The sequence below is a fragment of the Haliotis asinina genome, chromosome 1, assembly GCF_037392515.1.
Source record: "Haliotis asinina isolate JCU_RB_2024 chromosome 1, JCU_Hal_asi_v2, whole genome shotgun sequence".
NCBI lineage: Eukaryota > Metazoa > Mollusca > Gastropoda > Lepetellida > Haliotidae > Haliotis > Haliotis asinina.
The window spans coordinates 51,746,658-51,773,234 of NC_090280.1; the positions used below are offsets into that span (position 1 = coordinate 51,746,658).

The following is a 26,577-nucleotide window of genomic DNA, read 5'->3' on the forward strand; positions in this document are numbered from 1 at the left end:
TTAATCGTAAATATTTTTTTATAGTCGATAGTTATAATCCTTCTTTAGATTGATTCTTGATCATTGGAACAACACTAGTCACAGGTTTCTGCTGTGGAAAGCACAACCTATCACAACATCTCAGACTCTGCAACATCCGCCAGAACAGTGTGTTTGTCTTAATTTGAACAGTATATCAGCAAGAAAATGTCACATTAGCAAAAACTCCCTAAACCAGCATTGGTCAGACAATGGTAAGTCCAACATCTGAACCAACAAACAGCACATCCCAGCATGACTAAGGGACGCAACTCCGCACAGCAGCAACACCTTGTGCCCTAGCTAACATACAGGCAATGGATAAAGGGAACTCTGTAAGTTTTCAAGCAGCACAAAGAATTTCAGCAAACCTGAACAACATCCTGAGATATCACATGTAATCATACACTGGATAACTTGTTACATTGTATCAACCTGAATAAACATTATCAAAGAAATGTATCTAGTGTATTATATATACAGATAAAACCTGCATAAAAATATAGTCAATAAAATGGTAAAACAGAAGTATGTAGGAAATCAAGAATAGTGAGAGAAATCACTATTCAGTGATACAATTTCTAAAATCCTATACACTTCATAAAGCCCCCCTCCCCTTCTCAAACATGAATTGCCCATACAATTCTATCTATCACATCTCTTGAGCCCTTTACACGACCCGTCCAACAATGTAATTATGTAGTGCTACTTTTCCAGCTATTAACCATAAACAGTGTTCTATAAAAATAAATATTTATGAAGCAGTTTTCCAAATCAATTTTTTCATATTGAATGGTTTACAGAAAAGAAACATTTGAAATGTGAAATAAATATGAGACTAAAAAAAGAATCATTTTCCACCAAAGCTGCTCAACAGCTTTATCTGAATAGTAGGTCGACTTGACCTTATTATTTAACATATTTACCTTTTGATAACCAGATGCTTGGAGCTTAAGCCATAATGAATAAACACTATTTCTCCTAATGAGTAAGTGAGTGTGCTGGGTTTGACATTGTTCTGACTTGTATTCCAGCATGTCAGCTGGCTCTGGAAACCCCCCAAAGTGGTGCAGGTCTCAGACGTTTACTATGAAACCCATGAGCACTAGATCACAGAACCCAAGATCACAGGTTTCTGGCACCCCCAAGGGAAGCAACTCTGCAAAGCTAATGGCAGTGCCACATGGCTATTCATGCCAAGCAGCCATGCTTTGTATGTACACACATTATTCTGAGCATAACAATGATAAAAGCTATGATCAGATATAACAAAATCACAAGTGCATGAACGTCTGGTATGTACACATCTGAAATCAGTCCATGCTATTCTGACACGCCTAACATAACATCTTGATGCCACCCTGCGACCTCTGACCTGTCACCTGACCCCGATCACTACGTCCTCTTCTTAATGTCTAAAAGAAATAAATAATAATCTCAAGTTATTGTGGAGAACATTTGAATGGAACAAAATGTAATCATAATTTTTAATATGAATAGCAGTTAAGAGAGATTTACTTACCGATACACTAGTGGTAAGTCATACATGATGAAATATACTTGAATATCAAAGTCAAGTAAATACCAGTTTTAAACAATGTCAATATTCTGGGGGTAAAAAAACGAGCAGCTACCGTAGTTTTTGTAACTTGCACTCTACATAATGAGAGTGAGAGCAGATGTTTTCATCTGTGTGTAGTGCATTGGCCTGGTTGGGATTCAAACCTGGCCAAGCACAATATTTAGTGTCATATCAAAACTATCTCAGGCTAAACCTGTAGGGATAGAACAAGTCAGAATCAACTGGATTGAGAGGATGGAGCCTTCCCAATCTTATGGAACCAACAGCGTGTCATGCCAGCAAAGGGTCAATTTAGAAATTATTATCCCAAAATACATGTACTTGAATACTGACAGGGGATGCAACTCTATTCAAAAAGATGTAGTGATTAGTTGATAAGGTCACCAGTTGAATTCAGATCCTTGCCAGGCTAAGGCAGACTTCTGGCAGACTGTTAATTTCACATGTTAACAGAGCTTCTGATGGTTCAGCTTTCACACCTGGCCACTGCTTGACAGCCACATGCTTTTTGACTTTGATGACGGACGGAACTGCAGCAGAAAACCCATGCATGTGTGTGATATATCTAATATGGTACACCCCGCAGACCAAATACATTGACACTCCACTTGAGCTTTTGTCAGCTACACCAGGTCACGCAGACCTATGAAAGATGACGGCATATCATATCGTGACCTCCAATAACTGGGGGAGTCGCCACCTCTCTACCAGTCACAGTGTGCTATGTAGAACACTATAAATCTGGTTTGCACTGATAAGCAGATCAATACAAAGATGTTTGCATATTTGCATGCACTTATCTAATCTGACAACTGTGATGAGCAGGTATCAGCATAAGCAAACAAACTTTCAGGACCAAGATACTTATGTGGGCATTCTTTTGTAGCGAGACTGAACATACTTTTTCATAAAAACATATCTTCAACATATATGAGATCACTATCTTATTTGTTACCACACCCACTTTCTGCATAGATTAAATCTTCACACAAATAACTGAATAAACATTTGGGACTGGTGACCTTGTAATGAACAATTCATCGAAAAAATTTAAATGAAACATTAACAAGTTGAATATTCCCCATGCATACAAGATCATTCAAGGACTGGTTCACCGACCTTGATGTTTAACTTTGAATACCCTACAAAATGCCCCTAGACCGACCACACCATGGTATAGAAGTCTCAGCGAATGCCCCTAGACCTACCACAACGTGGTATAGAAGTCTCAGCGAATGACCTTAGACCTACCACAACATGGTACAGAAGTCTCAGGGAATGATCTTAGACCCACCACAATGTGGTATAGAAGTCTCAGTGAATGACCTCAGACCCACCACAACGTGGTATATGTCTCAGGGAATGACCTTAGACCCACCACAACATGGTACAGAAGTCTCAGCGAATGACCTTAGACCTACCACAACATGGAATAGAAGTCTCAGTGAATGACCTCGGACCCACCACAATGTGGTATAGAAGTCTCAGTGAATGACCTCAGACCCACCACAACGTGGTATAGAAGTCTCAGCGAATGACCTTAGACCTACCACAACGTGGTACAGAAGTCTCAGTGAATGACCTCAGACCTACCACAACGTGGTACAGAAGTCTCAGGGAATGACCTTACACCTACCACAACGTGGTATATGTCTCAGCGAATGACCTTAGACCCACCACAACATGGTACAGAAGTCTCAGCGAATGACCTTAGACCTACCACAATGTGGTAGAGAAGTCTCAGTGAATGACCTCAGACCCACCACAATGTGGTACAGAAGTCTCAGCGAATGACCTTAGACCTACCAGAACATGGTACTGAAGTCTCAGTGAATGACCTCAGGCCCACCACAACGTGGAATAGAAGTCTCAGCGAATGATCTTAGACCTACCACAACGTGGTACAGAAGTCTCAGGGAATGACCTTACACCTACCACAACGTGGTATATGTCTCAGCGAATGACCTTAGACCCACCACAACATGGTACAGAAGTCTCAGCGAATGACCTTAGACCTACCACAATGTGGTATAGAAGTCTCAGCACTGTGATTATCCCCCTTCAGCTTAATTGGCAGTATGAGGGATTGTTTGTAAGGAAGTGGTAAGTGTTGGTGATGCAAAAATGGATTTTATTGGAACATATTTGAATAACAATATCACCACATGTTTTGGCATACTGGAAGTTGGCAGAGGAACTGGTTTCATGCATCATGACACAAGAGGTGTAGGTGTGTGCCCCGCAGCATTCAGCAGAGTGCATATCTGTATTTGACGTTTGCAGCTAATACAAGTAAGCTTTCACCAGTGGTTTATAAACATTGTGATAACAGCTAACATTGGAACGTTTACTCATTTAAAACTAATTTCACTTAAAGCCAGACCAATTATATTTCTTGTTTTATGGATCCCACTTCATACTTTTCAAGAATAAGAATAAATAGTAAGTCTGCAAGACCAAGAAATATAACTGGTCTGCCCTAATCTGGATTCAAGTCTGATCCAGTGAGGTCAGATTGGACACAAACCAGGACAAACATATTGGTGGAGCTTTGGGGACAAACAGGAATGGACACCAGCTTATAGCTTCTTCAGCCAAAAGTGGGTTTCTGATCTCCCAAGCATGTCACAATTTGTACTTGGTAGGCAAAAATTAGACTTTGTTACACATCTTTCTAGAGAAAGTCAGGCCTGGACTCTAATATTTTGGTGAGATCCAGAAGTGTGTTTTCTGTAACCTCTGTGTCAACACTAGGAATGATCTAGGGTTATTGAGGTACCTCGCACAACAGTTTGTAAGGACAGTGTTTGAAGACATGACAAAATCTCCATATAACAGAGCATCCTCACTGATCAGGGTGTTAAACATTCATTCTGTGTCGATAAATACCCTCAACCCACTTCTTTCCTCAGCTTTCTCAAAGTGTTGCCACCTTGCCCTGCTCTTGTCAAATTTTATCTTCAAATCAACCTGCATATGATGTGGCAATTCACCACTGATATCCAGGAATCTGAGGATTGAGTGGATATGGTGCCCAAAATTACTGGAAAAGATAATACTTTGTTATATTCATAATAACAAAAAAGAAAGTTTCCGGCACTAAATACCATTCTAGCAGTTGTTTTCAAAATAATATATCGGGTAACTGTTCTAATGAAAGGAATGTATCTGTTTTTGCTGGAATAATGTCCAACTTACAACATCCCTGTGACATCTCTTGAACATTGTCCAGTTGCTTTTTCCTGAATAAGGGCAGAGGAATGTTTTTATACTATGACAAAATGTCTTGTAACCTACAACATGCCAAAGAGACTGGAATGTCATTATACTATTAAAAAGCAGAGATGTCACTCGGGTTCTATCTTGTTTGTTCTTAAATACTGCACTCATCAATATTCCAGATTTGTAAACAGTGAAACATTAAACAAGTCCGAGAGGCTGACCTACTGACCATATAAAACCTTTGATGACCAGCAAGGCTTTCTGAAAGACATAGTGCAACCTGGGAGAAATATGTTGCCAAGATTAGAAAAACAAAACAAAATAAAATAAAAAAATATGTATATTAATAAAATAAATAAAATAAAATAAAAGTAATAACTGGAACTAAATCGTCATCTGTAGCTTCTTTTAAATCATAAATGAGTTCGTCTGTTCGAAGATTTTCAGCAACACATCATACCGGATGAAGCAATTAGTCCAGATTATTTATCATCACAGAATGGAGATTTATCACCTTTGATATCCTGAAGAGTGTTGGACACCTGAACTAAGGCTGGGATGATGCACTATGTCAAGATATGATACACATCGTGATATTTTACCTGTTATATGATATGCATAACAATACATATATCTTGAAAGAATGACAAAGTATTAAGATTTAAAATGATTTTTTTCACGGTATTTGTGAGTAACAATAACACCATTGTAGTAAACAAGTAAGGAATTCTATCTTACTTGCATGTTTTTCTCAAGATAAGTACCTTAACATGTTTAAGATAGTACTGTTTTGGAAAAAAGGGTTGTGTATTCTGTTGATACGATAACTGTATCAAACTTAAATGTATCGTGATGTATCAGTGCATCAGTGAATCCTCCCAGCCCGACCTTCAGGGGGGTTTCATGAAGGAGAAGAATTGCACAGTTCAATAAAGACTTCACACGGCTGTCATTCTATGAACAATCATATGTTTATTACAGTCCCCAGACATACATATCATTCTCTTCATATCCTTCCGTCAAATCAGACACTTTATTCATGTGTTCTGACTTCACTCTGGATGTACAAGTGAGATAGTCTATTCACACAGACTGACTTCAGGTGGGATGTACCAGTGATGTACGTTCCCAACCGATGAGTAAACCGTGTAATTCCTGGCAGCTTCCATGTTTGTATATACTACTAAACTACACAAAAAAACACATCATGATAATCTCTAGAACCATGATAGCAATAACCACGATAATCTCTTGTGCTAGTGACAGTTATAATCATGATCTCTTGTGCCACAACATAATCATAATAATCTCTTGTGCCAACATAGTCATACTCAATCTCTTGTGTCACTAGTCTTAATCATAATGATCTCTTGTACTAGTCTTAATCATTATGATCTCTTGTGTCACTAGTCTTAATCATGATGTTCTCTTGTGTCACTAGTCTTAATCATGATGATCTCTTGTACCACTAGTCTTAATCATGATGATCTCTTGTGTCACTAGTTTTAATCATGATCTCTTGTACCACTAGTCTTAATCATGATGATCTCTTGTGTCACTAGTCTTAATCATGATCTCTTGTACCATGAATCTCAATCATGATAATCTCTTGGCAAACGACAGTCATAATCATGATAATCCCTTGTGCCACGACAATCTAATCATCTAACATTCATCTAAAGTTCTGTTCAGCCCAATCTGTTAGGACAATTGTTTCAAACAATTTCTCCATCTTTATCTGTTGCATTGGGTCTAATTTTGTAATTTTGGAACAAACAAGAAGTCCATTCCAGCATGCAACAAACTCTGAGGTCCCTTACACTCTCTTAAGTCACACCTCCATCAGTGAGTAACTTCACACCTAGGAACAAACCCTCAGGCTTCAATGGACACAAACATTCAGCACTGATAACACTTAAATATTGATATGACTGTTTTAGTGGTGAGTATTAAATATACACATTAAAACATTAGATGCAGTTTGAATACTAAACCAATCTTCTGATAAAAGTAAGTTTGCTTGCAGTAATATCTCTATTAAAGATAACAATTATTACTACAACCTTGTCTCAAACTAGCTATAACTATAACAAGAGCTTTATTACCAAAATTTGGAGATTTCTAAATTCTTTATTTTTTTCCAATGCATATTTAACTTGGTGTTGAATATAAGCCTTGTAAGCAGGTCAAGATTAACCCTTGTCTTTTCTTTGGAGATTATCAATATTTCCTACACATCAATGACAGATCAAGTGAGTGAGTGAGTTTAATTTTATGCCACTTATAGCAATATTTCAGCAGTATCATGGTGGGGAACACCAGAAATGGGCTGCATATTTTAAATCCAGGTGGGTACAAATGAACCCCGAACATCAATGAGTGAACACTCTTCTAGATCCAAGGAAAGCCCAAAGTGCTGCTGGTTGGTCCAGCTTAGCATATCACATGGTTGGGATATAAATGTTACTATTGTTACAATGGGAAGCAGCAGCTGAAGACTACACCAACATTGGTCGATGGTGGTACTTATAAATGGATTATTCTCTCTTTTCCAACAAAACTTAAGCAGAGAATTTGTGAAAACCTTAACATTTAAACAAATTAATTTCTAGCACTGCTGCTAGTTTGGGTTTGATTAAAATATAGAAATAAAACCTGTCAGTGAATGACTGATCTATACAAAATCCAAGCACGAGTTTCTTCCTCCAGCTTTATGTACAGTCAGTCACCAGCATCTAATGGTACAAACATGGAAGCCAGGTAATTTGTAACTGATCAATCTTTGAACTCCAGTCCAGCTGCATAGTGTTCTAAAACCAAGCTGGTGTCAGTTTCAACCTCATGGAAATCTAATCTTTTAGCCAGTTCCTACCAGCATGAAGACTGACCCAACCTACAACATCCCATCAGGTGACCTATCATGTCAACTCCAATCAAATCACATGAAGCTCTGATCCAATAAGACATCAGCTTCTAAAAAATTTGGTTTCGCTTTGGCTTGAATGAGTGAGCTAGGTCCCACATTACTATGAACACAGTTCCACACATAACAGATTTAACACAGGAATCCAAATGGTGACTTAAATCTCTGAAGTTTACCACTTCTGCAAAATTGCCAAGCTCTGGGACACTGATGACAAACAGGAAACATTGTGTGCGTGAACATTGTGCCATCAAAAACATACAATCAGTCCGTCCATGATAGTCACCCAATTACAAAGTTCCGATGGAAAAGGTGTCAGAAATGACAAGGTACATACAAATTCTACGAGAAAATAATGACACGGCCTTTTTCAATGACACCGCTTTTATCATTCAGAACTACCACCTTTATTGAGCTAAGGATATGTTGCTCTGAATGCTTTGCTCTTTCTTTACTGATGATTCTGAACATCGCCAGCTTCTCCTACTAAATGAGGGTCAGATCTTCATGCAGAGAGAGATCAGAATGAAAGATGAGATTTCAGTGAGATTTGAGTCTATTTCAGCCTGTCATCATATGGCAATAAATATACACAATATATACATGGGTAATAGGATCACAGGTGGAGGTACGTCGCTCACGAACACTCTAACTTCTCACACTCTCACGCTCTACAGAAACAAACGATTAACAGTGGACAGGGCATGGAGAAGCTAATAGGAACATGTTTTCTCAGAGTTCAATCTGTCTGTGTAACTGGGTATTGCTTGTAGTTGTAACAGTTTCAACAAAAAAAACACTGATACCTCACTACACAGGCTGTCCTGGTGAAAGATTTGTCAGTGTTAAAATGTCAGATCTTAAGATTTTTTTCAATCTAACAATGCATAATACCAAAAAATAAAATCATGATTTAGTACATAAAACAAAAACACTGTGGTATGGATGATGAATGTGAATAATGACAAAGTATCAACTCTGATCTGGCATCCTCTAAATCAGGGGAATCAAGGAAACATAAAATATTTTGAAATCTTTTTTGAGGGCAATATTTCAGCTTGTATTTGTCATGAAATTATGCCTTTTAATGACAATAATATAAATATATGAAAGAAGCAGTATGATGTATATCATGTATGTTTTGGGTGTGGATTTCAAAATTAGTGACATGCCTAATAAAACCTGTTGCTAAAAGACTAAAATTGCAGCCTAACTGTTATATATAACTAATCTTGTTACCAGGGGCCAAAAAAGACAATGTGCAGCCTTCAAAATTCATGTACATCTGCCAGACAAGACTACAAAATGTGCAGTGGCTAAGCGAAAAAACCCACTGACAGTTGTTACTAACTAGCAGTTGAGGTCCATAAATCTGAAACAGTTTGCAATGCTTTAATTTTTCTACAAAGTGGAACTCTGACAGAAAGTGTTGACATAGGTAACATAGTTGTCTTGCTCAAGCAGGACTAGCTACAAACTTGGAAGACCTGTGAAATATGGTTTACACGAGTCCTCCTGACTAGTCTCAAAAACACAAATTTCAAAGGCTGATAGTGACAGGAAGCAATGACCATGATCAAATACACAAAGTTTGCATTTTCATAAACACCCTTCTGTCTCTTGGTCCCGTTTCGTTGTACGCATGTCATTTGAAAATAGGCCAAAGAAATAGGAACCGTCTAAAATCATACCATTATCACCATCATAATCTAAAAGAAAATACTACAACAACAATAAGTCCTTAAAAATCAGTACCATGAAAAATCCAATATTCACTGTGATAAACAGTTCAAGAGACGCACAAAATCTTCATCCAAATACTGATCACATTAAATACAATAATTAACACATCAATAAATTAATTTCCATATTGCATATTGACCTAAGACTGCCTAATTAATTCATTTGTAGATGTGGGGGCCTATTTCGAGCTCCAGGAAAAGCTAGCTTTTTGAAAGCACTATTTTTAGTAGCAATGGCAGGGGACTTTGACCTTTTAGGTAGACTTGACGTGTCCATGGCCTCCTGGTGTCGGTCATGGTGGAGACCGTTGGCTTGGCCGATCTGACCAATAGCAAAGCCTTCCACAATATGCTGATGCGATGGACTGAAAGAGAAGAGAGCAAGTGAGTGACACCATGTATTCCATCAGGAAGTGTGCAAGTGAATATGGTTTTAGGCTGCTTTTAGCAATATTCAAGCGATGTAACAGCAGGGGACACCAGAAATGAGCTTCACACATTGTACCCATGTAGATAAGCAAACCAGGGCCTTCAGCATGAGGAGTGAATACTTTACCCACTAAGCTATACCAGCGCCCAAGCAGAAAAAGAGATATGGTAAGGTTTGGTACTTTACTCATTTAACTTTATTTAGTTAACATTGTAAGTGTCTGTTGCCTAGAACATCAGTGACAAGCAGAAATAGTTTTCATTAATGAAATTAACATCACCGATTCTGACATAGAGACAAGAAACACTTCAACACTCCTGGGAGTTCTATATGTGTGCTGTTGCCTTCACAACGCTTTCTCATGGCACGTTTTGGGTGATGCATGTAACAGACTAGACAGTATCACAGTCCATGAACCACATTATTTTCCCTATTGACTAGCTCGTCTCAAATTCTAAACCCCTAAAAGATGCGATTGAAAGTATATATTCCCTGAGCTTCACCTCACCAGATCTCCTTTTTAATTTTAATGGTTTTATTTGTTAAAATCACATATTGACAGAATCTCACCCACGTGTCTACTGATATATACAAATGTGTCAACACAAGTTGATGAAGTTACTTGCCACGGATATTTTCACTTTTATCAATGAGCGTTATGTCTGTATCAGAAAACATGAGGACAAGATTCTATTTATCACAAAAAAATCACCCTTCATTAGTTTTCAATGAAAAATGTATATCTGTGAACATGGTAATGCCATTAGCCTTCCAAAGCAGTGACATCATCATGTTTATGACGTCACTGTATTGTGACTCATGTAATTGATGACGTCAGAACACAGTACAAAATCTCCTAGGAGATACAGTTTGACCTCACACATGCATTACTTCCAGGGGGACACAGCTTTGAAAGATAACTTATGCATAATTCTTGTCTCAGACATTTACCAACTCTGACATGGTGTTAACAAGCTCAGTCATCTCGATTCTAAGTTCTAACCCCTCATCTTATGTTTGTGGAACAGCAAAGAAACTCTGCACTTTGAATAACAGTATCCAAGATGGCGAGTCACCATGCATGTTAATGGCTTCTTAAACAAGGCAAAGAAGCAACAGAATTTCCTGGAAGTAAAATGTGTCATTATACCTGACGGCTCCTCGTAGATTAGAGGCCATCACTTTGCGTGGGGATCTCGGTTCCTTCTCTGATATCCATGGCTTGTTCATTTCATAGAGCACTGATGGCGCTACATACGTGAAGCCCTGAAATGGAGGAAACAAATGCATCACCAGTTTGTTGTTTAATGTCCCTGGCATTCCTGATGCCTAATGAAAGCTTGTATACACTCAAGTGTGAACCAGGCTAAACATTTGTTATCACAATGTGAAATACTCCAAACCCTGGAGTGGACTGATTTCACCATGTGCAGGCTCACATGCATAGGTGAAATGATCGAATCTGGGAGTATCGTTGCATCCCTAGGCTGCACCATGTGCAGGTGAAATTGTGATAATCAGGTACGGTGCACTGCATTATCAGGCTATACCTGTGTAGGTGAAACACTGATAGCGCAAGTACAGTTAAGATTTTGTGTTGATAGAATGCGACCTACTTATCAAAATTAGACAAATATTAAACAATTATGAGATGACACAAATGAGTGGATTGTTTCTAATCTATCATCTCTGTGAGCAGATGTGATACAAAAGAATCTGATCTACTCACAAGAAAGACTTGATTGGCACTCTCACTGAGCACCGAGTCGTCCGGGGAATCAACTGGGGTCTGCTTGGTGAACTTTGTGTCAAACTGACTCACATCCTCATCCCCAGTCTGGAATAAACAATGGTTATATTCAGAGTTACGATGAAGGTTGAGGGTTATTATGAAGGATACATCAAGGGTTACAATGAAGGTTAGATCAAAGTTTACAATGATCCTTACATCGAGGGTTATTGTGCAGGTTACAATGAAGGGTACATTGAGGGTTACGATGAAGGTTATATCGAGGGATATGATGCAGGTTACCTTGAGGGACTGAGTGAGTGAGTTTAGTTTTACGCTGCACTCAGCAAAAATCAAGCTATATGGCGGCGGTCTGTAAATAATCGAGTCTCGATCAGACAATCCAGTGATTATCAACATCAGCATCGATCTGCGCAATTGGGAACTGATGACGTGTCAACCAAGTCAGTGAGTCTGACCACCCGATCCCATTAGTCGCCTCTTACAACAAGCATAGTCACCTTTTATGGTAAGCATGGATTGCTGAAGGCCTATTCTATCCTGGGACCTCCACTGCTTCAGGTTACTTTGAAGCTTACATTAAGGGGATACATGGGTTATGATGAAGGCTGCTTTGAGGTTATGATGAAGGTTTTGTTGATAATGGTGAAAGTTATGTTGAGGGTTAAGATTACACTGAGGGATATTATGAAGATTATGTGGCAGCTTATGATGACGGTTACTTTGAAGCCTAGACTGAGGGATACATCAAGGGTTACGATGAAGGTTACATACAGCTTGTTCAGCTTGACTTGATCAAGTGAAAACTAATTCATTCACTTCATGACCATGTCATAACCAGTTGGGTCTATTATAATGAAGAGGTGCACCTTTGATAGTCAACATGTCCGAACAGCCGAGACAAGGTTGCCATTTGACATCTCAGTGTCGAGAAATTGTCAACAATATCCTTTCCAAACAAAGAAGATGCACATGGGCTAATGTTTCTGATTTGTGCATGCTTTGCAAGAATGCAACACTAATAACATACTCTGCACCCCTGTATAATGAAGTTATATGGACCTGAAGATTGTGCCATTTGACCTCCTGGGTCATGCATATGTACAAAAGCTCAGGTCAAGCTGAATGTACTGTAGAGGGTTATGATGAACGTTATGATGAATATGACAGAGGGATATTATGAAAGTTACGTTGAGGGTTACGTTGAAAGCTTACACTGATGGACACAATGAAGGTTACGATTACATAGGTATTTTTGTGCCATTATCAAAACATTCGATAAATTTCTAGAGTCAGTCTATGGTGGAATATTACTGTAAAGGCGACCAATCTTTATCCAACAAGTTGAAATTTGGATTTTCCCCTGACAAACACAATTTCTTTTAACCAAAATACAGAATGAGTGAGTGAACACAAGTTAACATCATTCTAAACAACATATTGGCTCAGATCAGCCTCGCAGAAGGAGAGTAAGCGAGAGGGTGAGAGGGTTTCTAGACAGCTCTTAGATATATTAAAAAAATCATAACTGGACACACAAGAAATGCTCATTAATACACTTTTCCCACATCAGTAACTGCTTCCATGTCTGTGATGGGATTTAACAACATGCACTCACATGAGAGGTAAGAATGGAGTAATGCAGGATACGACTTTACCGCTTTAGTGAAACTAACACATATAGTTGCGAAAAAGATCTTGAGGATTGTCAGAAAGCTGGGATTTTGAAAGGGAAATTTGTTTGCAAAACATGAGCTTACCACATTGGGTTTAAATGGCGGCTCAAACCTCCTTGCTAGCAGCTCCGACCAGTCGATGTGACGAAAGAAGGCATGAGACTGAAAACAGAGGAAAGTATTACCAAGGGGTAATAAAAATTAACTTTGACTCTAATGAGCACAGGTAGAGTGATCTGTGGACATATCAAACAGTTCCCAACCATGTCCACTGTGAGATAATGAGGGAAGCATTGGGTGCTCAAAGCTTCTTGACCTAGTACAGTGAAGCCTCGTTAGTCTGGACGCCGATAATCCGGATGTCTCGTCTCCCGGACGATTTTAGCTTGTTACCAATTAATGCCTATATAATTTGCCTTGGTAATCCGGAAATTCGGTTTCCGGAACCGGACGCTGAATAGCTGTAACCAATCAGTAAAACAAACAGTAAATTGCTCCATTGTCCGGACACTGTAAATCATGTTCACGAACCGTAACAGCGCCTCCCTTGCCTCCCGAGCGATGTTTACGTAACTGCCCTCAGTCATTGGGAACAATAAACATTGAGTTGACATGATGAACTCTTGTTAACTAAGTGTACGCGAGGTACAGACACAACTCAAAGGCGTGGATGACCAGTGAGCTCTTTTCTGATTGGCTGAAATTTTTTGACAGACAGGTGCGTTCAAGTGACTTTGCTTCAAGACAATGCTGCAAGCCACATTGCAAAATGTGACCCTGCATTTCGGGGACAAGATATCACTCGAGAAAATCATCGATGTCAAGAATTCGATGAAAAAGGTAACACGCACACAAACGACCATGAAGGACTTTTTGGTGTGACTGTGACATTGTACAATGTTCCTGGAAAATCAACAACGAGAGACTTTGCAGTGCCTTGAATTTATTTACATGTATTGTTGTGCTTGCTATTGGTCATTTTATAAGCTTTATAACATTAAATGTTTATTATTTGTTTAATTCAGAGTCGTGTCTTTTTTGTAATGGTAAAGGGAAGAAACATTTGCTGAGACGTGGGATTTTATTCAGTAGTCCGGATGATTCGCATTCCGGACGAATTTGCTGAAAAACACAACTGTCCGGATTAACGAGGCTTCACTGTACTTAAGTCTTTCAACACCAGTCAACCAGAGGCATATACTGCCATGACACTGAGTTCTCTGAGACCCTGAGGTCACAGATGAAGCATATGTTTATGAAGGACAATATCATCTCATAAATCATTATTACTAGCACATGTCATACACCATTGACACTTAACTTTTTATCATATTATTCAAGTAATACAACTACAACTTAAAGAAGTCAATTTTTAATGAAAATGCATGCTAACACATTTATATCTCCACATAAACCGTGAAGGAAGCAAAAATTGGGGTGAATTTTTTCCTTAGGTATCATGTCATGATATCCCCTTCCCTATTTCTATTTACATTTTTAAACAATCAGAAAATTAATATAATTTCTGAAATGACATGTATGGTTGTGTATTTTCCGATATGAGTGGCATTCCGCTTGGTAACGTGATACAACAGTGTGAAATACTTCCGTTTTCAAAGCTTCGTATGAACAAGATGTGAGGCGATTCGTTTCATGAGGAATATCACTGTACCCTTGCGAAGGGTATTTTCACAGCTGTAAGAAGTGATTTTATCGAACAAAAACTGGTTTCTAATGACACTTTTTCGCCACAGTCTGCTATAAAGATTGTGACACATGACTTAAGTCCGCTAATGAGATAACAGCAATGGATACTCTAATCGTAAACGAAAACCTGTATATTCAGCCGAAAGTCATGCAATTCTGAATGTGTTGCACAGAAAATCACCTATGTGTACATTATGGAACTTAGAGAACATATTGTGCTGGGTTATGACCTGTTGACAAGAACCTTTTTATGGATGTATTTTAGCATTTGACATCATGTTTGGGCGTGAAGTTCAAAGCAACAAAAGCCATCATGTCACTTGAATTACAATCAAGATGGAAATAGTAAAATATAATGTTTGTCTGACACGCTTTATGAGCACTGTTGTCTTCAGTTTATATTTGATTTGTTTAATTATATCGTCTAAACATTGTTTATTTGCTGACTGAGAACTCTGATGTTCACCCATTGCTGAAGCATGTGTGCAAGAATAACATTGCGAAAAATAGTTTATAATTCTAATTCTGTTGACGACATGTGGTCATGTGAAATGTATTAAGTATTTACAGGCATTATGAAGAGTGACAGATTTGATAAATGAATCATGTTAGTTAGTTTCCTAAAACTATATATCATTTTGATGCAATTACTCCCTGCCAATTTTTAGACAAACGGTCTCAGGAGCCTGGCGACGTCTTGGCCGATTGTTTGGCCTAAGGTGTTGAATGGATTAATATATATATTCCAGCTATATCGCAGCAGTCTGTAAATAACAGAGTCAGGACCAGACAAATCCAGTGACTGATATCATGAGCATTGATCCATGCAACTTGCATAGATAACACGTCAGCCAAGCCTGTGAACCTGACCCCTTGATCCCCTTATTCAACTCTTGTTACAAGCATGGGTTGCTCATTCAAACCCAGATCTTTACTGAAATAAATTTTGAAGCCTATACAAAATGAAAAGGATCCCTAGACTTTCATTTGGAATTCTGAAAATGCATCTTTTTGAACTGACGAGACAGAACACATGAAGCAATGTGAATGGGTGACAAATTCCATCGAGGATATTGATGCTAAAAGGTATTTACTTACAAGTTTATCTAGATTCAAATACCAAAGTATGTATGATCTAAAAGCAGTTGCTAAGTTCTCAGCTTACCTTGATTGGATTCGCATCATCAGCTCCTCCTCCTAGTCGCTCCGATGGAGACTTCCTGAGCAGCTGGTAGAAAAAATCAATTGCATCAATAAGATTAAAGTAGACTATATGTTTTAACAATGTAGAAATAATCCTGATTACATTAAGCCTAACTGCAACATAACTACTGATATATCAGGTGATAAAGGAGATATCTGCAGGCTAAATGGAAGATAAATAAGATAACTACCAGCTTATTGAATGATAAATCTTGCGTTAATAAAAGATTTACCCTCTTGATGAGACCTCTGGCTTCATTAGTGAGATATGGAGGCAAGCTCAGTTTGGCTTTCAGGATCTGAAAACAGAAACACAATCTGTCACACCTGCCCTCAGCAAAAGCAAAAGAGTTATCTTCCCCTGATAAAAGATCAACCACAATAAGTTGTTTTGGAAGGTACGTGGATTAAATCGAACCTCAGTTTTCCATTTTATAAACCTGTGTTTGGTACTAAACAGTATTAAACTGAAACATACTGCTCTCTGTAAACTCACTGCATATTTGTTTTATGTCTTCAATGTCAGAATGTGACTACTTACTTTGTCAATTGTCTTCTTTCTGTTTTCAGCAGTGAATGGAGGCTGAAAGATAAGGTTATTGATAAGAAAGGACCTTCTGTTGTGTGTATTTTCACCAATTTCCATGTCATCAGGATGTAACATTTCCCTGAAATATGTCAAGTCATCAGTATCTACCATTTTCCCTGTAACATGTCATCAATGTCTATCCTTTCCCCTGTAACACGTCATCAGCATCTATTATTTCCCTGTAACCAGTATATACCAACATCAATTTTGCAAGCACTTCGTCAGCATATTACAGTTATCTGAAACGATCTGGTACCGTATTTCCCCTGTATATAACAAGCTGTCTCCATAACTCACCGCTCCAGTCAACATGTCGTACATGAGAGCACCAAGACTCCACCAGTCCACTGCCTTGCCGTGACCACTGCGGGTTAGAATCTCTGGGGCCCTGCAAGGTCATTACATACATTTCATGGCACATTCCCATACAAACAATATCGAATCAATGCATCATCTTACTGTTACATCAGTTAACACATCAATGCATTCAAACATACCTCGAGAGTCAGGTTAAGTCGTGGTATAAATACTCACATGTACTCAATGGTGCCACAGAAGGTATGAGTAACAGTGCCGTCGTTGATGGATTCTTTACACAGTCCAAAGTCTGTCAGCTTCACATGGCCTAAAACAAACACCATTCTCTTAACTATATTTGTTGTTCTCATCATAAAGACCCGCACAATGGAAATTGCATAAGTGATGAATAAATAACAATCTGTAACAAATGAGGATGAAGAATACACGTGATCAAATGTCAAGGTCAACATGACAGCTGTGAAGCTGGTATGTGATCTGGGTGTCCCGCGTCAGACTTACCCTGTGAGTCAAGGAGAATGTTCTCTGGTTTCAGATCTCGGTATATGATACCCTGGGAGTGGAGATGCTCGATGGCAAGTGTGATCTCAGCTAGGTAGAAGCTAAAACATATGATACATATAACATAAGATCACATTGGTTGGCATTCTTACGGGGAAATCATACCTTGTGCAATTTCTCAACAACAAAGAACATTAATTATACTTCTTCCAGTCTCTCCTTCTGAATCCTTACTCACCAAGCAGGCATGCTACCAGACTCACCATCCTACCAGACTGACCAAGCAGGCATGCTACCAGACTCACCATCCTACCAGACTGACCAAGCAGGCATGCTACCAGACTCACCATCCTACCAGACTTACCAAGCAGGCATCCTACCAAACTGACCATCCTACAAGAATGACCAAGCACGCATCCTACCAGACTCACCAAACAGGCATCTTCCCAACCTCACCAAAACTGGCATCTACCAGACTAACTCACTCACTGTCACACTCACAAAGCTTTTCCCACACTAACCACACCCTGTCCCAGACTCACCTAATCCGTGTCCCACACTCACCCAGCCATGTCCTTCACTCACCACACTGTGTCCCACACTCACCCAACCATGTCCTACACCCATCACACTGTGTCCCACACTCATCCAGCCATGTCCTACACTCACCACACTGTGCCCCACACTCACCATGTCATGTCATACACTCACCATACTGTGTTCCACACTCATCCAGCCATTTCCTACACCCAGATATGTCCTACACTCACCACACTGTGTCCCACACTCACCACACTGTGTCCCACACTCACCATGCCCTGCCCCACACTCACCACACTGTGTCCAACACTCACCATGCCCTGCTCCCCCACACAATATGCCGTGTCCCACACTTACCAAGCAGTGTCCTCCATGAAGATCCCCTCCCGCTCCAGCTGCATAAAGAGCTCCCCTCCCGGCAGATACTCCAGTATCAGGTACAGCTTGCCACCTGTCTGGAAGGCATAGATCAGATCCACGATGAACGGATGCTGAAACAAAATCATAAGGGTGAACAAGTTGCGTGTAGATCAGATCTACGATGAATGCATGCTGAAACAGAACCACATGGGGGAACAAGAGCAGCATTGTTGACAAGATCTACGATGAAAGGATGCTGAAACAGAAGCAAAAGGGAGCACAATTTAGGTGTAGATCAGATCTACGATGAATGGATGCTGCAACAAAACCACAAGGATGTACAAGTTACGCGTAGATCAGATCTACGAAGAATGGATGCTGCAACAAAACCACAAGGATGTACAAGTTACGCGTAGATCAGATCTACGAAGAATGGATGGACAACACTCACTAATTCTAGCACTCTGTGGTAATTTGAGTTGTGTATATGTTAACTGTCAGCATACATTCACAGTAATGCAGATGTTACCTTCACACATTCCAAGATGTTCCTCTCTGCCTTGGTGTGAGCTGTGTCCTTGGCATTCCGGGCTATTGTAGCCTGCAACACAATGTGACGAACATGAAGCTGATACTGTACAAGCTTCAACATGGCACTATTTCCATGGTCTTATACCATGCAGGAATGTGCATCTAGTACACACAAAATGGACAGAGAGTGAGTGAGTTGAGTTTTTACGCTGCACTCATCTATATTCCAGCTACATGGGGGCGATCTGTAAATAATTGAGTCTGGACCATACAATCCAGTGATCAACAACATGAGCATTGATCTCCACAATTGGGAACCGATGACATGTGTTGTTGAACCAAATTCTTGAATGCAAGAAACATAAGACTCTTGTAATTACAATAATTACTAAACATATAGTACAACACCATTTTATTATTGTCCAGACCCTAGAAATGAGTAGTAATGGGGGCTTCCTGAGCCTTAGTTTTGTAGGTGAAGGTACAGCCCTCTCTTCATCAAGTGCTACAAGAAGAAGAGTTTAAATTTCATATACTGAGCTAAATAAATGTCAGAGAGAACTTTGCCTGATCTACCACTACTGAATGTGGTTGGACTTGTTGTTATGGATGACTATTCATATTAAATTACAACCAGCTAGGACTGCTCAGTATTATCAGCATCATACAAAACAACCTTCAAACAACACCTGATACAATTTGGCCTACACATCCATTCACAAAAGCTGCTTCCCATTCAAGCTGACATACCACACTGCGTAACCTTGGAAATGATTTATTGCTCATATTGTCATGACTACCAAATTGTAGAAACGGATGAACTGTTACTTCTGTATGTAGAACATATCATCTGTATGTTTTAGTTTTGTTTGTTGTTAACACACCACACAGTGGTATTTCATCCATACAGCAGCAGTCTGTGAATAATCAAGTGTGGACCACAGAATCTGGTGATCAATTTTATAAGAATGGTTCTGCACAACTTGGATACATTGAAAGTGTCAACCAAGACAGAGCATTGGCACCTGATCCCCTAGTCGCCCTCCAAGTCTTACAACAAGCAACCATTACTAAAGATCAATATTAACCTGGATCCTCATGAATTTTGATTTGCATGTACGGTCAATGTCAGTCGAACACTATAGGTGCAAATAAATCACAATACATTTTTTGCTGTGCAATTCCACAGCCAAAAAACAACCAAGAAACACACTTGTCCAAGAGGTAAACAAATACATTTGTCCACGAGGTAAACAAAGTGATATAGACAACTAGTTGCCCAACTTCCACTTTTGTGGGAGCCTCTGACTCATGATTAGGGTCCAACCTAACCTTACTTAACCTAACCCTAATCACCAACAATTACGTAGCCAATATAGGTAATCTTACGGCATGTTTTCTAAAGGTAGACCCAGCTTTTGTTCAGTACCAGCCAATGTCACACTCCGTGAGAGGACATTACACATCACTGCTGACATACCTTTTTAAGAACTTTCATGGCAAATATCTTGCCTCCATCTTGGCCTGATATTTTGCGCACCTGGAACACCTGAAATGGAAACAGAAGGATGCAAAAGGTTCTGAAAAGTCAGAACTGAATTGCCCAATAATTACGACAAGTTCCATTTTTTTCTAGACAGAAGACAATTCATATTATATTTACAGGACTAAAAATTGCAAATTCCTGTATCCCACAAATCCTGTATATGTGCAATAGAGAGTCCATCAAGATTTATGCAATAGCTACGCAAGACAGCAAAGACTCATACTATAGCTAGGCTAATGTATCAAGGTCTATATTTCAGTTAGACGAGACAGTGAGAGCTAATAATACAAGTGACTCCATCAAGGCTTACACTCAGGCAAGGTTGATACTAGAGTTCGACGAGAATGTCAAGGCTTATACCGTAGTTAATCAAATTCTATCCAAACACATACCTTCCCATATCCTCCTTTACCGAGAACTTTGAGCAGTTCAAAGTCAGCTGGCCCCGCCTTAAGCTGACCTGGGTTGACCGTCTGCTCTGACAGCTCAACTGTCTCCATCTCCGGATCACTGCAACACATGTTGCTAAATCACAGCACTAAAACCTGCACATGCTGTCACAGTAATCACCCTGCCAGTTTGGAGAGCAGTCTGAAGCATCAGTCACATTCTGCTCAGTCAAGGAAAGACAGAGCAAGTGAGTTCAGTTTTATGCTGCAGTCAGTAATATTCCAGCCATATGGATGTGGTCTGTAGATAATTGAGTCTGGACCAGACAATCCAGTGACCAACAACATAAGCATCGATCTACGCAACTGGAAACTAATGACATGTCAACCAAGTCAGCGAGCCTGACCACCCGATCCCATTACGACAAACATAGTCATTCTAGTTTCTACTCTGGGACCTTCAGGGGTCAGGAAAGACGGACAGACAGTCAGTTTATTTATATGAAGGCCATCTGACCCATTGTACAAAATGTTTTGGAAGAACGTTAGAGAGATTTATTTCACAATGAAAAGGCATGGTCCATAAAATATTCACAGATTCTGCTGCATCACAGGAACTTTGTCTGTTGTTTTGAAGACATTTCAAACTAGTACTTCAAGCATAAACCAAGTCTGAAAACAGTATTCTCTAAAAGGAAACCTGTAATGTTGAGAATCCCCACACTCCTATGGGCTGATTGGTTGTATTTTCTAGAACAGCCAATCAACATTCACCAAATGGTTTAACCTCTCTGGGGACCAACAGGAAAAATACTGCCCTGTGTTGTTCTTCCTATATGTGACTGTCGTAAGAAGCGACTTTCGGCATCGGGTGGTCAGGCTCTCTGACATGGCTGAAACATACCATCGGTTCCCGATTGTGCAGATCAATGCTCATGTTATTGGTCACTGGACTGTCTAGTTCAGACTCGATTATTTATAGACTGGCACCATATAGCTGGAATAATGCTGAGTGTGGCGTAAAAGTAAACTCACTCTTCCTATATGGGTAATAAACCATGTTATTACCCTTTAGATAAATTTATTGAATTCTGATTGGTCAACAGCCAAAGCATACAAAACCATGTAAGCAGATTTGTCAAGGTGTACAAATAGTCACAAATCTGTCATGTGCCACACTACATGGGTTGTATGAGTGACCTTCACCTTAAATGAAATGTAGCTGCCTAACGGCTGATCGCTAAAACTTAGATTCAGCGGATACAATTACGTGTATAAACAGAGTAATACAATCTTGCTGCTAAATTTTCTTATTTGTCTGACATTTAAAATAAAAATTTCTGCATTTCACTTGTTGACAAAACCTAAAATTCGATCATATTTAGCCTGAACTAAGCCATCCTGAGTTATCCCTCTTTATGACCGCTCAGGAAAAATCGCAACCTGCCGTATGTTGAATGTTGTTGATTTAAAGATAACCTAAACTAAAAGATTTCAAGGGTAATAAATTTGTCATATGGTGTTTTGAAAGGGTGCACAGGACTGTAAGACCCTTGCAAACTCCATATTTCCTGAGGTGCAGCCAGTGCACCCTTTCAAAACACAGTGCAACTAATAGTGTATATGGCCTTTCATGTTTGTGAAGTTGATGTGTCGGCAGGTTAACTAGGTTAGTATTGTATGTTGATGAAGACAAAGTGTGACTTTATGGCACAAGCAATGGCAAAAAGACCTGTCTGAAACATAAATGATATATCAGCCGCTGCAGAGTCATTTTAGGACAAAGAAAAGGTCAGAAACAAAATTCTCCTTTAGCCTAATTATTTCACATAGTCATCATGACGGTAGCACTTGCTGATCTGTTTCATCTCCCAGATTGTAACAGGATTACAACATGCCCCTAGTAGCGTAGACTGAAGTCGCAGGGATACGCCCCTCCCATTGCGTATGGTTGTCCCCATAGTAACTGTTGGAGGTTTACAGATAAACAAAACTGTCACACTCTGAGAGTAACAATTAATTTTAATTATTCAATCACAGCCACAATTAATCACAGGGCATCCGTATTGTTTGTCACTTTTAGGACTGACATTCAGGATGAAGGAACTCCCTAGCCTTTACAATGTCCTTGTGCCCACAGTGTTATTAACTGTGACGAATCTGCTCACAGTATGCCATGGTACACAACCCCTTTCTAAAGGCATAGGATCATCCTAAACACCACACATACCAACTGTTTACATTGTTCAAATCTCAGTTTACATAATCACTCTCACACTAAAGTGCAATGGGCGTTTCCAACATTTATGCAGTCATTCAACACGGATCTCTCCCAGCTTGGGAAGAAGTGTCATTGATGAAGCATACTGATGACTTGCAACAAAAGAAGCCATAATAATCTTTATCTTTCAACCATGCTAACATATGATTAAACATGTTCAACTCACATTTCAGTAGATCTTGATCTAGTGTCAATAATTCACATTCAATAAGCCATGTCGATACAGAATCTCGTGTCAATGCACCTCCAATACGAGCGCAGGTTGTTGCTCACACCATGCAGATCAATAAGTAATCGTTTAAAAATCAGTTGTTCTTGTAAACCCCACAAAAATGCTCTTATGGCCAATAAAGGACCCAATGATAATGACAACAGTGTGCAAACCAAACAGCCACTGATTAATATCATGATCAACGATACTTCCTATCAAGATACACGAGTTAGGAAACAATATTAGTAGTTTACGTAGTAACCAACATATGAATATATAATATAAGTTTGAGCTTAAATAGGTGCCTTATTTTTATGAACATCCCTTCATCTCCAATGTTCACTGAAAATCGTTAATGCAAGCAAGATTTATCAAAGGACAGATTATTTGATCAATCGCTCCAGCACTAACCAATGAGAGTGGCCCTAAATATAAATATTGATGTACTCACTCTTCGGGGCTTAGGGGGCCTTGTTCCTGAAAAAACAAAGATAAAAATTCAGAAATTAGTTAATGATGAAGTGGTATTAGGTAAAATGGAGTCCATTGTTACATTCAACTTTTTTTAAGATACCCTCACATAGTATGTGCAGGGACTGGGAAAGACAGGGGCCATGGGCCGTTTTGCACATTTGAATAAAACATTGTCCGTTAAAATTTTGAGGTTTACAATTGATACAAGGGCAGTGGCCCATTCTAAATTCAGAAAATGGCTAATAATCCTGAAATTGGCCCAATGTCACAGTTCTCTATCCAAATCCCTGCACATGTATCACTGCGTATTCTTGTTAGGCCTTATTTCTGGCTCACAATGTAAACAAACTGCAATCAGGTAATACCATTCCACTGTATTGATGTGGACGCCGACTTCAGCAGAGCAAACTGACAGACAACGAATCTTTGTTTTACCACCTAATGCAAAGCGTCTGGTTGGGTAATACAAACTATTATATGTCCTGAGTGAATTTAGGTCCAGCTATATGGCAATGGTCTGTAAACAATAGGATCTAGACCAGATAATCCAGGGATCAACAGCATGAGCTTCGACCCAGGCAATTGTGATACGATGATGTGACAACCCAGTCAGTGAGCCTGACTGTCCTAACCCTAGGTTTGTAACCCTACACCAAGCATGGATTACTGAAGATCAATTGTAACCTGGATCTTCATGGGCCTGTCTGGCCTTAAGCTTAACATCTATCTTGATAACACATGATGGAAAAAATAATCAAAGAACCAAGCAGATCCTAGTAGACTCAAAAGTTTTGTGATATGTTCACTACCTTTACAACCAGCTGAAGCTAAATGTTGTCACATGTCGTGTTAACAATGTCAGTCATCAGCTGTCATTTACTGAAATGTCCAAACAAAAATCCTGCTTTACAAAGACTGAATATTGCACTCATTTTTTCAAGTTAATATGACAGTGTTTTGGGTGCGTTGTTGTAATTACTTACTCTTTGCAGCCATTAAAAAGAACCCCATGTTACTAACCACATGTCCAAGTAGTACAGTGGTACAAAGTAGTACCGTAGGTCCTACAGAGGACTGTGCACTCATCCCAACCATAATAAAAAATTAATATCGAAGACAAATGGTGATAGGACAGATTGAAATTGTGATATGATTGACTTCTTAAGTCACTGAAGCTAGGACTGATATAATGCAAATAATAGCACACTCTACAAAACACTTTCAAGCTTTTTAATGACCTGTACCTAAATATGATGACAGGGATGATCAAACACGGAGAATGTTACAGTATGATTACTGTGAATGAATTTCAAAGCATAAGGATGAAAGACAAAGTGTATATTCAGCAAAATATGTTTGCAAGTCGCAACAGCTGATTTTTTAAAGAAGTGCTTGAAGGGTCAGATTAAATATGATTAAAACAATACAACAACCAGATCATTGCACAACACATACTGAGGAAACATACTGATAATATGTCTACATGTGTTCAATTATACATCTTAAACTGATATCTTGGATTAATATATGCCAGATTTGACATTTCGTTCGACCACGCCAACAAACGAAGGCCGGCCGAACATCAGTGATATTTGGCCCAATTCTACAACATAACAGAAAGTACCGTCTACAAATATAAACCACTTCGTATTCAGGAAATTCATTAACACACACAAATGCGAAATGGTGATGTATGTTCGGTCGAACTTGTTTCTAGATAAGACCGCGCAGCCAGTCATTGAGTCAGACAGTTTCTAGCGGGTCTTCCGTTCCACCAATAAGCCTACGTCTAAATTTGGCCCACCTGAAAATTTTCATCAGCCGCGAAAAACTCATCTTCGGAGATTTCCTCGTCATCCCCGACACCTTCATGGAGTTCTAAGTCGAATACACCAGCCATAATTCACATCTGGGAACTTGGAGAGAGACATAAAAAGACAAAAGCTGGTGCGAAGATACCAATATAGAGTTGACTCTCAACTCACTTGTGAAACCCAGGGATTCCGTGTGACGTCATACATCACATGTAAAGAGACTTCCGGTACAAAAGGACCAATCAGAAACGACGGAATCCCGTGTCGGCGGTATATTCAGTCTCTTTCAATTACCCGGCAATCAATATGTCTACCTACGCGCAACACCTGTTTAGTACAGTTCATGCAATCCAGGGCGTTTCAGCGGTTCAGTTATTGAGTGTATATTCAACTTGAATTTACATTCCTGACGAAAATGCACACAACGTACTAAGTAACAAATCGCGAATATGATACGCAACACGAGTACTGTATCATAGGGTTGATATTCAATAATGAAATTTAATCACAATGATAATAATAATAATATATCCCATCAGGAATGAGTATTAAAATATACCATGACCCATGGTAGCCATAATTAGCTATAGATTCGTATCTTAAAAAAATATGTAAATTTGTAGTTTCAGTACAGCAAGGAAGGCACACCAAAATTGTTTTATTTACAGAAATCTATTTGCAGTGGGCGGATCCGGAGGTGGATGCATGGTTGAGGCACACCTCAAAGTTCATTAAATGATCATTGAAACTCTCTTAAAAATGAGCCGAGA

The 26,577-nt window shown here is 39.2% G+C and overlaps 1 protein-coding gene across 2 annotated transcripts; it reads right to left on the reverse strand.

Moving 5' to 3' along the window:
- On the reverse strand, window positions 1–26,031 carry LOC137293545 (ribosomal protein S6 kinase beta-1-like). 2 transcript variants are annotated; one of them, XM_067824179.1, is made up of 17 exons: window positions 25,798–26,021; window positions 23,971–23,996; window positions 21,031–21,148; window positions 20,573–20,641; window positions 19,091–19,162; window positions 18,559–18,692; window positions 17,662–17,762; window positions 17,377–17,467; window positions 17,140–17,230; window positions 16,795–16,836; window positions 16,487–16,552; window positions 16,216–16,278; window positions 13,428–13,505; window positions 11,647–11,754; window positions 11,068–11,183; window positions 9,739–9,852; window positions 1–1,433 (listed from the first exon to the last, which is right to left on the reverse strand). In XM_067824179.1, exons 1-17 carry the CDS (start codon window positions 25,891–25,893, stop codon window positions 1,427–1,429), a joined length of 1,392 nt encoding a protein of 463 aa, XP_067680280.1. In that variant the 5' UTR covers window positions 25,894–26,021; the 3' UTR covers window positions 1–1,426. The 2 variants fall into 2 exon arrangements, with proteins under 2 accessions (XP_067680280.1, XP_067680273.1); XM_067824172.1 differs by lacking the exon at window positions 1–1,433 and having other exon boundaries at window positions 5,770–9,852; window positions 25,798–26,031.
- Between the last annotated feature and the right edge of the window lie 546 nt (window positions 26,032–26,577).